The 13,973-nt window shown below is 41.2% G+C and overlaps 1 protein-coding gene across 8 annotated transcripts; it reads right to left on the bottom strand.

Moving 5' to 3' along the window:
• Positions 1–1,088: 1,088 nt before the first annotated feature.
• On the bottom strand, positions 1,089–13,670 carry CGGBP1 (CGG triplet repeat binding protein 1). Of its 8 annotated transcripts, none has more exons than XM_083498765.1 (4): positions 13,450–13,670; positions 7,726–7,785; positions 6,578–6,718; positions 1,089–5,796 (listed from the first exon to the last, which is right to left on the bottom strand). In XM_083498765.1, the coding sequence occupies exons 3-4, from the start codon at positions 6,581–6,583 to the stop codon at positions 5,278–5,280; spliced, it is 525 nt and encodes a 174-aa protein (XP_083354891.1). In that variant the 5' UTR covers positions 6,584–6,718; positions 7,726–7,785; positions 13,450–13,670; the 3' UTR covers positions 1,089–5,277. The 8 variants fall into 8 exon arrangements, with proteins under 8 accessions (XP_083354891.1, XP_083354892.1, XP_083354898.1 ...); XM_083498766.1 differs by having other exon boundaries at positions 13,523–13,670; XM_083498772.1 differs by lacking the exon at positions 6,578–6,718 and having other exon boundaries at positions 13,523–13,651.
• Positions 13,671–13,973: the final 303 nt, after the last annotated feature.

The following is a 13,973-nucleotide window of genomic DNA, read 5'->3' as shown; positions in this document are numbered from 1 at the left end:
CAACAGGCTTTTATGAGAGCTTAATTACCTTGGACTGGTTTTGGTCCTTCTTGCTGCTATTGAGACTGTTGTGATAATATCTGTTGCTCTTATTTCTAATTGTGTTTGTCTCCAGACAGATCCACTTGCTTTCAGTTAAAGGTGACATTCCAGAATTTTTGTGTTGTCAAAAGGATAAAATTATTTCATAGGCCAGCGGTGCTGTCATAACGTCGTCAAAACAGCTACATCTTTACATTAGTCCATTGCGCTGTACAAGAAATAAATTATTCTAGAACCGCCAGGAATGAGAAACCCATGCCCTGCTTTTTATCCAGGTGTTTTCTTCTCCTGGGTATTTAGATAAAACAGGCTTTCTCCAATGTGGAGCCCTCCAGACATTGTTGGTTTCGTAACTCCCATCAGTCCTAGTCAATATGGCCAACAATCAAGGAGGGTGCGAACTGGAGTCCCACATCTGAAGTCCCACAGGCTCCTTATTACTGACTGAAATGACTCTTTTCAATAAGGAAGCAAAGCCTTTATTTTAGATAATGATTATGCTACAATATAACACACAGACACATTTTTAGGTGCAATCCTAAACTCTAAGCAGGGCATCATGGACTGCCAACTCGACACTCCCAGTGCTCACACCAACCTGGGTGGAATGTGGAGTGGCAAGCAAAAACACCCCTTTGCTCTGCTAGCAGCCAGGCTGGTGCAGCAAAGAGGATTAGATTCTCTCCAATGTCTTGACATGAAGGTGGCAAGATCTCAGGAGAATCTAGTGGATGCTAGGCCAGGCCAGGCCTGCTTCCCCCAAACACGTCAAGGCTTTCTGCGAGTGGGCTGTTAGTGGTAACATCTGCCTGTTGTTTGGGTGGGCATGTTGGGGGCCCCCTGTCAGTAGAGGCTAGCAGAGCTAGGCAGGGCTGGGAAGAGGGACATCTCAGCTGCACCAAACCCCATGTAGCATGGCGGCCTGGGTTGCTCTATTTTGCCAAAAGAAATAACAGAAAGGGGGAAACGAAAAGTAGTCAGTGCCACCTCTCTATCTGGCAGTTCTGCTATGTATCTTTTGCTGTTCAAATATGACCTTGCTGCCATTGTTTTAAAACTCTTTATTTTGTAAAGTTAACACAGAACTTTAAAAACATAAAGACAATGAATATTCAACATGCATAAGCAAACAAAAAATATCCTAGCAGCAAATTCAAAGATGGAACAGTAAAAAGGGATAGCAAGATTATCCATACAATATATATCTATAAATAAATGGTAATGGTTAGCACACTGTTATTTTGTTCCTTATTTCACTCAAGAAAAAAAAAGTTATAATGGAGACACAAAATCAGTTTAACTACGTCACTACCTATCTTTGCATGGTTGTAATAGACTATTTTTTTATTTATTTAAAAAAACCCTTAGGGAGTTAGGGATTTTTGAGTAGCATAAGAACATATCCTAGTTGGCAGAAACTATTTTTGCCATCTCTTGTAAACTGGACAGGTTAGTTCAAAAGTTTTCTCAATCCATTATAACAATCAATATAAAAACCTGAACTTTTAACTTCATAAAAATGCAGGTTTGAAAATTTGGTGGGAGCCAGTTTTCAAAAGACAATTAGGTATGTCTTGACAACTATATGAAGAACAGTAACACCTTGGTTTGTATTCAAACTTACAGGGCAGTCCAATGCATTTCTACTCAATATATTGCTCCACTGAGTTAAGTGTGAAAAGTTAATCATGACTTAAGTTCCATTAACCTCAACAGGAACTAAATGCAACTAATTTAGGTTGTTCTCTAATGCACACTTACTTGAAAGTAAGCCCAATGGGACTCACTTCTGAGTAGACATGCATAGGATTGAGCTTTCGGCTTGGATCCAACCCATTATTAGCGGCGTCCTTCATCCCCAACCCAATCTGGATGGTTTGTACAACGTTAACATCTGATTGTGAAGGATGCTCCAGTAAATGTATGCTCTTTCTCAACCAGATACTCATTTTAGAATTAAGAAAGTTTGAAACATTTCTGTCTCACAAAAGTAGAAGTCTTGTGTTCAATGGAGTCTAGAACAACAAAAATTGATGTATTTGAAGTTTCTGCTCTATGTCAATTGAGAACATATGAGCAGCCAAATCCTATACTTGGAAGCAAGTCCCATGAATTCAACATGACTTATGTTGAAGTACGCATGTACAGGACTGTGGCTTTCAATAGCTATTCAAAAGCCAAATCATGTTTAGGCAACTACTCAGACCAATCTGTAAAACATTGTTATATTCCTTTGGCTAGGTTGCTACTAGTTACTTATTTCAGTTCTAATTTTTACATGCACAAATGACACGAAAATAATGTGCGCAAAGGTAAACTACCCATTTTATGCTTACAGAAGTCTGGCTTTCAACAATTCTTCTCATTGGTATGGTCAAAATAGTGATTTTATATCCTAAAGAAAAGGAATATAATGTTACTTGTTTCCATGATTTGTACCAGTCATCTGAGTTAATGGCATCATGGTGCAGCTTCCATTCTTCTACATAGCACACTTATGTACGGCCTTTTCACTTAAAACATAATGGGCCAAACAAGAACTGTTTAACTGAACGGCAGCCAACCAAATGTTGGTGGACTACAACTCCCATAATCTCTGAACCTTAAACCATTGAGGGTTGGTGGGAGTTGGAACCCAACAACATCTTGAGGGAACCAAGTTAGGACAGGGGTAGTTAATGTATTTTGTGGTGAGATGTGTAAGTTTCAGAAGCACAAGGCAATTCATGGATCACCACTCTGCACATTAATTGAAAGGGTGAAAAGAAAGTGTGCAAATGCACACATACCGCCTCCCCCGCTCTTTGCTGACATTTCCTTGTGAGCGATGAGGCTGCCCTACAAATAGAAGAACCAAAGCAATACAAATATCCCAGGAGTACAACATATGCATTCCCCACTGCCATGCGCAATGGGCACCTACTCCCTTTCTGACATCATATAAAGGAAGCTTGTAGTTGAAGATGACAGGGAAGTACACATATATTGATGCCACAGCATTCCAATTCACTAGAATTAGTAGATAAGCAAAATAAAATAAAATAAAAACAGGTTGGGTTTTTTTGTAGGGAACTACCCACTTGCTCCAGCATTCCTCTCTGACAAAGGTAGATTACTGTTTAATGTTTATTTTTAAAAAAATATAAGGTATCTGAAACTAAATGAGATAAATTTTCCACAGAATATCTGCTATGGACCCAAACAGGGCATTTTTCTACTCCCAATTCATTATTATGAGCTTTCTTCATAGGCAAGAAAGCTGATCTAATCTTAAAACTTGACAATGGCCTGCCTATGAAACTGATGCACCAGTGTCACCCAGTCCAATAGAGTAACACATTTCTTTTTAATGCTGCACTGGAGTACTGCATCTCTGCACTAGAGAACTATTGTGCAGGAAGTCTATACTGCAACACACATTCTGTGTGCCAGTAACTGTTTTTCATTCTGGAACTGAATATTAAGGCTGTGATCCTTTGTTCAGCTACGAGTTAATTAAGCTTAGGGCTGATTAGGTTCAGCCCAAGGAAAAAACCCCCAATATTTTCCTCCATGCTACAGATGCAACATTAGGAGCAATACATGGGGTTTATTGGATTTTTTAAACAAAAAATCAGAGTACTTTGGCAACAACTGCAATATTGCCTGTGTGACTGCGTCAAAACCTTCCAGTGAATCTGCATGTTCCTTAAACTGCTTTTTCTGCTCTCTTATCTATTTTAGTCCAAGAAAAGAGGGGAAAGTGTGGGGAAATAAATGGACCCATCATCTGACTCCAACCAGATGTCTATGGTGAAGTTTCCCATTCTTTTCTATTTGATTTGGGCTTTGGATGTTAATTAATAATAATAATTTAAAAAAACAACAACAGGCCAGTAATAAGAAGCTACTTTGCTTCCTTTGCAATTCCACCACGAAAAAGTAAAATGTCTGGGGCATGATGCTTTTAAAAGTTATGCATTTAAAAACTCAATCAATAGAAAAGACAGTTATGGTAAACTCTCCCATTCTAATCAACGGGAACCAAAAGTGCTTAACTGTGGTAGGATCAGGAATTTCTGTTAGCTAATGCATGAAGAAATATTTTAGTCATGAATTACAAATTCCTAATAATGCTTTGCTCCTTGGAAAACATTTCATAAAGAAAAAGACAACAGACAGTGAAGCAAAAGGTATCAGTAACTCTAGGAATTCGTATTACATAGACCTAAACTGTGCAAAGTTCAAAAACATGAGATATTAACGTAGATTAAAAAACACACACCCAACCACCTATTTGAGCCAGCTTTGAAATTAAACAGGGAGCAATGGAAATGCACATTAGACAACTTCTCTTTATATCCATTATTTGCAAAACACTGCCATCTATAGGCAGCTAACTGCGTAACTTTACTCTTACAGTCCTGCAGCTTTCCTCTGATCTGTAGTATAATTAGGAATGTGGGAAAATTGCTCTTTTAATTCTGTGGAGTATGTCATATACTCTTGCTTTCAGGACTGTGTACACAAAAGGGATGCTCAGCAGAATGAGCATCCAACAGTAGATGCTACCCTTGGCTTTCAATGGGATGCACATCTACATCCTTTCAACCCTCAACAGCTATGCAAGAGTTTGCACATCCAGCCACCAGTTAAAACTTCTCCATCCAACAGAATGTAAATCACATAAAATGAGACAGAAAGTGGGTTCAGGATAATAGCGCAAACCAGAAAAATGGAAACAATAGCATTGGAAATCAAGCCGGCAGGATTGCTTTGGCATCCCTAAGTATAGCTATGCTGGAGATAAAGTTATGCTGAAAATACGGGGCAAGCATATTGGGCATATATGAATACATGTTAAAGCCAGAAATTAGACTATTGAGTTTGACCATGCCTAATTTGATCATTTGCAATTATCAGGTAATGCAGGAGGATGAAAAGCGAGCAAAGGAATTTTTCTACAATAATGATTTAGCACAGGCCTGTACAAACTCAGCAACATGGCACCTTTCTGCCATTTCCCCCCATTCCCACCCCCTTTCTCAAGGAGCTCAACAACATTTTAGATCCAAACTCTTGTAATACTAGAGTCACCAACAATTTGTTGCACACCGTTGCGTTTTGCAATAGATTGTCATTTTACAATACAAAAACCATTACGTAACATTGCATGTGCATGAATATAAAAATAAACCACGTCACTGCTATGCAACTGTTAATACTCCACACTTAGAACCAAGTGGCCTCCTCCACTCAGTGGTCTTCAGACTTGAGAAGCTGGTGTGAATACCCATCAGGCAAGTAGGTTTTTCTTAGCTGGTCTGCCTTGGGTATGGAGTTCCCATTCTTCACGTGGCGAGAGAGGAAAGCTCGCACAGCTGGGTGATCAGCCTTCTCGAGGGGAATGCTAGCTTCCAGAAACATTTTTACAAAGTCCTGGACGACACCGGGCTTCTCTGTCGGGGCTGCGCTGTTGCACTGCAAAGAGGCAGTCAGAGTTCGTGGTTTCTTCCTGACAGTTTGCTCCTCAAACTCCCCCTTGCGTTTGGTGTGCGTTTTGGATTTGAGATGGTCATTGATGGCCGACTTGCGAACATGATTCAGGACCACATTGCAGAACGTGCAGTACAGTTTCCCCCCGTCTTCATACAGTTCACTGCCAAATTCAGTAACGCGATCCTGAGGAGTCACATACAAAGCGGTTTTAGAACGGCTCCGGGAGGGAGGTGGCTTCACGTCAAATCGTTCCATTGCAGTCTTCAGTAAACTGATCTTAAAACAAACAAAAAAAACAAAAACAAGAAAGAGTATTACATTTATGTTCACTCTGTGCAGTCTCCAGTAAACAGCGGGATTTGTTTACTTGGGTATAGCTGAATACCAGAATGTTCAGTCACCAAAACGTTCCTACACCAAGAGATACAAATGCCGATTTCTCTACTAGTTGACTGCAGGCAAAAATGTTGTACTCTGTACAAAATGATTATACCATGCTGTGACATTTGTGAACAACAGCAAAATTATTATGGGAAGGTTGTTTTAAAGAAAATGGGCTGTATGCATCTAAATAGTTCCACTAGCGCACCGACTTTTAGCTACACAACAGAACTTCCCACAGTCACCTCTCCCTGTGCTCCTCCTAAATCTGTTTCAGGTTTTCCAACTCTCCGGAGCAGAATTATAGAGTGAACAGGAAGAGGAGAGGGCAGAGAAATTACATTGCACAGCCAGAAGTCTTGCACTAAAGGGCCTATTTAGCTGGATACTGCCCTATGTTTATGTTAGAGACAGACATGTGTAAGTCACATGTTGGCCCCTGGCACTGATGACTGGCCCAAGGTTCTTGTTAAAATAGAGTTTTCATGATTTTTTTAAAATAGGCTTGGGAGATGTAGCATATAAATTAAAAGCATATAAATTATATTTTTTTGGAACAAACATTACTGCAATGTACAGTAATTTGCAGCTATCTTGTCCATGAATATGATGCATACTTCCATAATTTGTAGCTAAAGTTATGAACATCAGCTGCAATTCCCAGTGAAAAACGTACTTCCATGGTGTTATCACTGCTCTATCAGGTGCTCCAGTTCCACACACGGCTCAGGTTTGTTACGGAGAGGCTAACTTTCACAGAATTATAACTGGGAACCTAAACTAACTGAAGAAGTTTAAATCCAACTCCTGCTTCCATCTGCAGTTGAGAAAGAAAAGGGCACGTCACAGTACTTTAAAACATTTGAATGAAATGGCTTGCATAGCATTTTACTTCCACCAGCATGACACTTTTAGATAACTCTAACACTTATGGTCGCAGTTCAATATTATTATTATTTTTTTTACATTGCTGGCCTTATGGTTGTTGCATTGATTTGTATATTTGAATATACCATCCTAAGAATCTTCCCAGCTGAAATGTGGAATACCAACAATAACCACCTTCATGGCAAACATGTGCGCTTCAACCAGATCTTATTATTTTTATGATAAATGGTTTGTACATAATACAAATAGTGCTTGATTTTATACAGGTAAATGTGAGATATATTAAGGTAATATTAAGAGTGAAGTATAAAGCCTCACTGCTTGTTCCAGTGCAAAACTGAGTGGAAAAAGATTTATTCAGATAAAACTAAATAGATTTAGTTTCAAAATATTACTTAGATATATGTTTTTATATATTTGTAGATTGCCCTGATGATTGAACTTCTTGTTTCCAAAACACCTCAGACAACAATGGAATATTTTTGGTGCTTTTCTTTGTGGTTTATTCCTGCATTCACTATCTCTCCCCATTTTTATTTTGGTTTTGAGTCTTAAGGGAAGGAAATGCAGAAATGCCTTAAAGCATGGTGATAGTGGGCAGAATCAAAGTATAACATCCAGCCCATTCAGATGGATTAGAATTCAACTCACAGCACCATAAACTAGGCAGACATTTTCAGTATTTAGGGACATTCCTAAAGTGCTCTGAAAACCCAACCTGATTTTTGCTATGATTTCAGAAAAGCAGTACTGCTGCTAAGCAGAAACACATTTCTCCACTATGAACAATTACTAAATGAATATTGCAAAATTCCCAATTATGATCAATTATACAACTTGCATTTTGGATTTATGTTATCACAGTCAGTACAATTTGATGCAGGTATATGCAGAAGGAAATCCTAGTTACTCAGCTGCAACCCTACATACACTTACCTGGAAATAAGCTCCAATGGATGCAATAGGTCTTACTTTACTGAGTAAAGAAGGATTGATCTGAAAGTAAAAATTGTCCTCCCGTTAACTATGGAAAAGTAAGGTAAGCTACCTTAGAGTAGTCTCCCAGTCTTGGTTCTCTTGCTATTCCACGCCCCATCCCCACAACCAGAAAATGTTTAATAAGATTAAATGTTGAATGAGCCAGAAAATGGAGGTGGAATTGTCACAATTTTTTATATTTATTTTTAAAAATCACTTATTTTCTTGAACTGAGGAAGCAATATATTATTTTGAGCAGATGGGATGAACTGATATTGCTCATTGGTAACAAACTAACAAGCAAAATGAACCGACAAATCACAAGCTGTATCCCTCTTTGAATGGTAAAGGGTGACACCTAGTGGTTGAATTCTATCACGTTCTCTATTATAAGAAGAGGCCATTGTGAAGTCCGGCAGTGGTAGCTGGGGAAATTCTACTTGCTACACAGAAGGAGCAAATTGGAATATTCAGTTGTTGTTTCGATAATGATTTTTCTTAGAAGAATAAAAGTGGATTCAAGCTGAAATGGGATGTCTGTTCCAACCTCTGCTCAACAGCACTACTTACTTACCCTGTCTTTGAAAGAAACCACTTACTAATAATTTTTTCCAAAACTTATGCAGACGATCTATTTTAACAAATTTCAAATGCACTTTTTACAGTCACTTGCATTCAGCTAATGGGGAGGGGGAGGCTTCCCTATCTCAGGTTCTCAAATCTAGGATTATCTTATGTATATAAGGACATCATGAGATTCACAAGGCAACTACAAATTTAAGATATACTCTAGGATCTGTTCCCGCCCCAAACTTACATTTGTAGATACATAATTCACTCCTTCTCACATCCTAAAAAATTTCATAAAGCTGTCTCTCACCATCCTATTGCCAAATTACTGATTAATTAATTAATTAATTAATTTCTATCCCAGCTTTTCTCCAGAAGGAGCCCAGGGTGGCAAACACATCCACAATTCAAAAACAACACTGTCAAAACATTCCAAAAACTATTACAACTGAAAACATCTAAAAGCAAATTTCAATTAAAAACAGTATTTCATCCAGTACTCTTTAGTCACTAAATGCCTGGGTAAAGAGGGATGGTTTAAAATTCCTTCTGAAAGTTAAAAGTAATGGAGACAGATGCACCTCACTAGAGAGGGCATTCCACAAACAGGGAACCTCCTGCCAAAATAGCAGTTCGAAAGCACGCCAGTGCAAGTAGACAAATAAGTACCACTGTGGCGGGAAGGTAAATGGCATTTCCGTGCGCTCTGGTTTCCGTCACAGTGTTCGGTTGCACCAGAAGCGGTTTAGTCATGCTGGCCACATGACCCGGAAAGTTGTCTGTAGACAAACACCAGCTCCCTTGGCCTGAAAGCAAAATGAGCGCCGTAACCCTTTGACTGGATTTAACCGTCCAGGGGTCCTTTACCTTTACCTTAAACAGGGAATCACCACTGAAAAGGCCCTATCACCGGTTAACCTCAACTGGGCAGCTCCTGGTGAGAGCATTACCACCAAGACCTCACCAGCCAATTCTAGGGACCTAGACGGTTGATATTAGGGAAGGTGCTCTCTTAGGAACTTGGGTCCCATTTATATGCTCTGTATGCTAATACTAACACCCTGGATGCCAGTGGTTCACTGGTAGCCAGCGCAGTGCTTGCACAATGATAATCTTCTACTATCCTTCTTATGCGTGATTTACCTTGCAAAATTTGTAAATCCTGAAATCACCTCAACAGAGTATTTCTATAACTTAACTCGATTTCTTGCACACTGAAAAGATTCCACTCTCCAATTCCTGGAATACTTAGCTCTATCTTTGTAGCTTTTGACATCATTGATCATGGTGTCCTAGAGAAACTCGAGGGAGGCACTGTAATGGGATGGTCCTGCTCTTACCTGTAGGGTCCTTACTAGAAAGCAAGTCATCGTAAATAACTTTCTCAGCAATATAGCTTTTAAGCCAAGAGTCCATTATGTCTCCCTATTCAACATATGAAACTGCTAGGAGCTGTTATCCAGAGACATTATGTTGGTGACATACAGTTCCATCTCTCCATTTCATCTGAATCAGGGAAGATTACGAAGGTGCTGAACTGGTATCTGAAAGAAGTGATGGGCTAGGTGGGAGTCACGAAACTGAGAGGTGCTGTAGGTGAGCAGTTCCTGTGTCTGGAAACCTGGCTCTGGGCGGTGTCGCATTCCCCTTGAAGAAATTTGTAGATTTGTAGTCTGGAAATACAGTACTCCTGGATTCGAATCTGTCACTCGAATCTGTCTGTGGCTAAGAGTGTTTAAGACCAGCTTAGGCCAGTTTGAAAGCTCAAGCTATCCCTGGCCCAAGATAGCCTGGTCTCCGTTGCCTATGCTTTGGGGCCCTCATGTCTGGACTACTGCAATGCACTGCTGTAATATGGGATGCTGGAGGCTGACGCTAGTGCAGAATTTGGCTGCCAGGTTGGTCAGTTCAATGGCACCATGTACCACCAATCCAAGGTGTTAGTACTAGCATACCAAGGCAGATGTGGGTTGGGACTCAAGTACCTAAAGGAGTGCTTTCCCCAATATCAATAATCTCGGGCCCTTGCCTTGCCACTTGTAGGGTAATATCTGGTATACACTCACGACTTTCAGCACATTGCTCTAATTCATTCAGTATGGTGCCCCTTAGCTACCATGGACAGATACTTCCCTTATGAAGTGGATGTTCCACACCAATACCTAGTTGCATGAATCCCAATGGACACAAATTCTCTCTCCCCCAGAAGAAGCACATGTGTACACCCATCTATATAGAACAGCAACTTCATATGTGAATTGAACAACATGGGGGCGGGGAGAGTGATGCCCACAGCTTCACCATGTAAGAAGAGAAGCACTGCTGCTTACCTTTATGGCTAAACTTAAAATCACAACAGATGGACAATTTCCAACTGATGCTGGCAACACATGCATGGTTTTGCGGTTGAGTAAAAGAAATTTATGAAGAGCAGTGGCAACCTGCCCCAAGTCAGAAGGAATTATCCTAGCATCATGCCCTATCCTCTGCCGCACATGAGCTTTTTCAATCTCTCTTGCTCATTTGCCAGAAGAGCTCAGAAGAAGTACTCAGTAGATCACTTCATCAGTTGCCTGTGCATGCCCTAAATGTGGTCACTCAAGGTCACTTAACACAGATTAACAATGCATCTACATCATGTTGTCATAATTACAGTGGCTACCTAAAATTATTTCACCTCTTTCAATGTCTGCTTATGAGTGGAGTGAGAATTTTAATCTGTGTGAGTACAAAACTGGGAAATTACTCTATATGAATTAATCTGGTGGGTGCGATTTTGTGCAGACATAATAGCCCAGATGTAATAAGAATGGTGAACTGAAAAAAGAAAAAGCTGCAAATGGTAGGAGAACTTTATCTAATGAGGGACTACAGTCTAGTCACTGGTTGCTGGGTTAAAGCAAATGTCATAGAATGTCCTCATTATTCTTAACTGAGACATCCATTCCCAGATTTAGCAAGTGCACATTTGTGGAACAGTTCCTCCTCATGTGTGCCTGGAAGCCATATTTTCTGATTTGAAAGCCCTGTCCCAACTCATGGATATTTGAGGGAGCTTGTGGTTACTTAACAGCAAGGGTAAACTGTCCACACATTCTGTTGCTGAACCATGTATGATCAAGGTGTTTGTGCTATAATGATACCACAAAGCTGGGTATAAAGGTATTTGTTTTTTGATGGTGGATACTGATATGAGTTGCAACTGGGCAGCAGTTATAGGATAAGTACCTATAAAAACTGAGAATCTCTTATCCATTCCTTATTACTGTTGTTGGTTTTTTGTTTTGCACCATCGGAATGCCACAATATATTGAATTTATGCTTTTTTTACCATTGTAATCTGCGAGCTATGATGAGGCAGTGTATTTTTGTTATTCTAGTAGAAATCACTTGGATCTATGTCTTAAACTGCATTTTTCAGAATGATGCTGCTGTAATGTAGAGCATTAGGTGAACTATTTCTTATGCTGTACTCTCAGTTATGCCTTGATGATGGATGGGACAGTGCAGGTGTGAAGATAGTCTGAATTTAAGCCAAAGAGCAATCTTGTCTCAGACGTGCAACCATGCCCTGGACCTGCATTTTTGTGCCATAGCTTTGTCATAAAATGCTATATTTTCATGTGTGCATGTGAGAGAGAGGGTTTCTTTAACTGTACAGCCTGTCAGTATTGGAGTGAACTATAATAAATGGTGGGTTTTACAGATCCAGCTGTAAAAATAGTACGGATTCATGAGAATCCATATGTGAGATTTCTATTTCTAAAGCATGAGGGGCTGGAGATATTATTTCATGGCATAATCTTGGGTCAAAATGTGAGCTGTCACCAGATTCATTAGAGTGTTCGTCTGTAATAATAGCCATAATTTTGAAATTTAAAAGATTATGGTCCTCTTCGCACCAGCTGGTAAATACTATGAAAGGGTTAGTGAAAGAATCAGGTTTTCAGGTAAAATACAATTCACATATTTTCCTATTATCAATATTGTTATTGGAACTAGATTAAAACAAAATGCACAGAATCTAGGCCAGACAATGCCTTAATGACTGTGAAAAGCCTAGAACTATAATAGTACTGAAGTCTCCAAGATAAGCCAAAACTAAGTGGACATCAATAAAACTGAAAGCTGCCCTGGGGAAAAAACTATAATCCAGACTAACGTATCTCACAGAGACTGTGCAAGAACAAATCCCACCCTGAGCTCTCAGGAGGCAAAATATAGTACAGTGGTACCTCAGGTTAACCTGAATCTGTTCTTAACCTGAAGCACCACTTTAGCTAATGGGGCCTCCTGCTGCCGCCGGAGCACGATTTCTCTTCTCAACCTGAAGCAAATTTCTTAACCTGAAGCACTATTTCTGGGTTAGTGGAGTCTGTAACCTGAAGCATATGTAACCTGAAGCGTATGTAACCCGAGGTACCACTGTATACATAGTGCAGAAGCCCCACTAAGTTCCCCACACCTTAACTCCCAGAGAAGTGTATATTGGATTACAACTTTACAGTTCAAATTTAGGCATGTTACTGTTTACTTTGAAGTAATTCCAACTACGCTCAACAGGGCTTACTCCATGCATTAGTACTATACGCATAGGACCCTAGCACCTGAATCATCAAACCAGTCAGTGGGCAAGGACCTCATGCGAACGTTCCCAGAACTGGACCCACCAATAAATGCTCCATTATGATACCTCACCAGGAACATGTTTTTTTGTTCTTCGGTGAATTTTACGCTACTACAGTGCCAAACTCTTTCTCAGTGGCTCTTTAGAGGTTCCCACATTTCCCTGTGCAGATTTTTCTCCATCAGATACAACATTTATGCTCCACAATGGCTTCGTCTTAACGAGGAGCCCCAACGTGTGCCCCCCAACACACCTCCTTCCTAGCCCCCCCCCCTTTAGTAGTCTACTCGCGCTTCCAAATCTCAGGGGTTCTTTCAACCTCGGCAGAATTTCCTGCGCCCCCTGACCCGCCATTTCCCAACACCCCCCCATCTTAGCCACCCCTTTCTCCATGCAACCCAATGCTATGTCTCCCCACCCAGGTGGGGAGGGGGGACCATTTCCCTCCCGCGCCCCCCCCCCCCGCCGCCCAACCTCCTTCTTACAGCTCTTGACAGCCGCCTGTTCTGTCCCCAGGGGGGTCCGGGACTCAGCTTCGACCTGCTGCTCCGCGCTCACCTTCCAGGTCCCGCGACAGCGCGGAGCAGACTTGGCGGAGCCGCCTACCAGACAGATAGACAGACCGGAGGAGGAGGGCGGGAGGGAGGGAGGGGGGCGGTGAGGGCGGTTGGACAGAGTTGCTTCCTCTCTCCGGCTCAGCCCAAGCGGGGCGGGACTTACCCCCCCTAGCAACACCGCCGCCAATCACGGCGTCGGGAAAAGGGAGAAAGCCCATGCGAGAGAAGGGAGGAGCGAACGGCGTTCTCTGCGCCTCGCGACGAGGAGAGTGGCAGGGGCTCGCGCCAGTCGCTGAGGAGAGGAGGCGGAAGTCGGGGTGGGATGCCGCGGCCCACTCACAAGGGAGGAGGCGGAGATTGTTTACTTTGAAGGATGAAATGCGGGCCCAATCGCCGAGGGCATAGGAGGAGCTTAGGAGGGGGCAGGGGGTTGATAGATAGGGCCTCCCGCC

The sequence above is a fragment of the Podarcis liolepis genome (assembly GCF_965112155.1).
Source record: "Podarcis liolepis genome assembly, chromosome: 4".
Lineage (NCBI taxonomy): Eukaryota > Metazoa > Chordata > Lepidosauria > Squamata > Lacertidae > Podarcis > Podarcis liolepis.
This window is presented reverse-complemented; position numbering and strand designations above follow the sequence as displayed.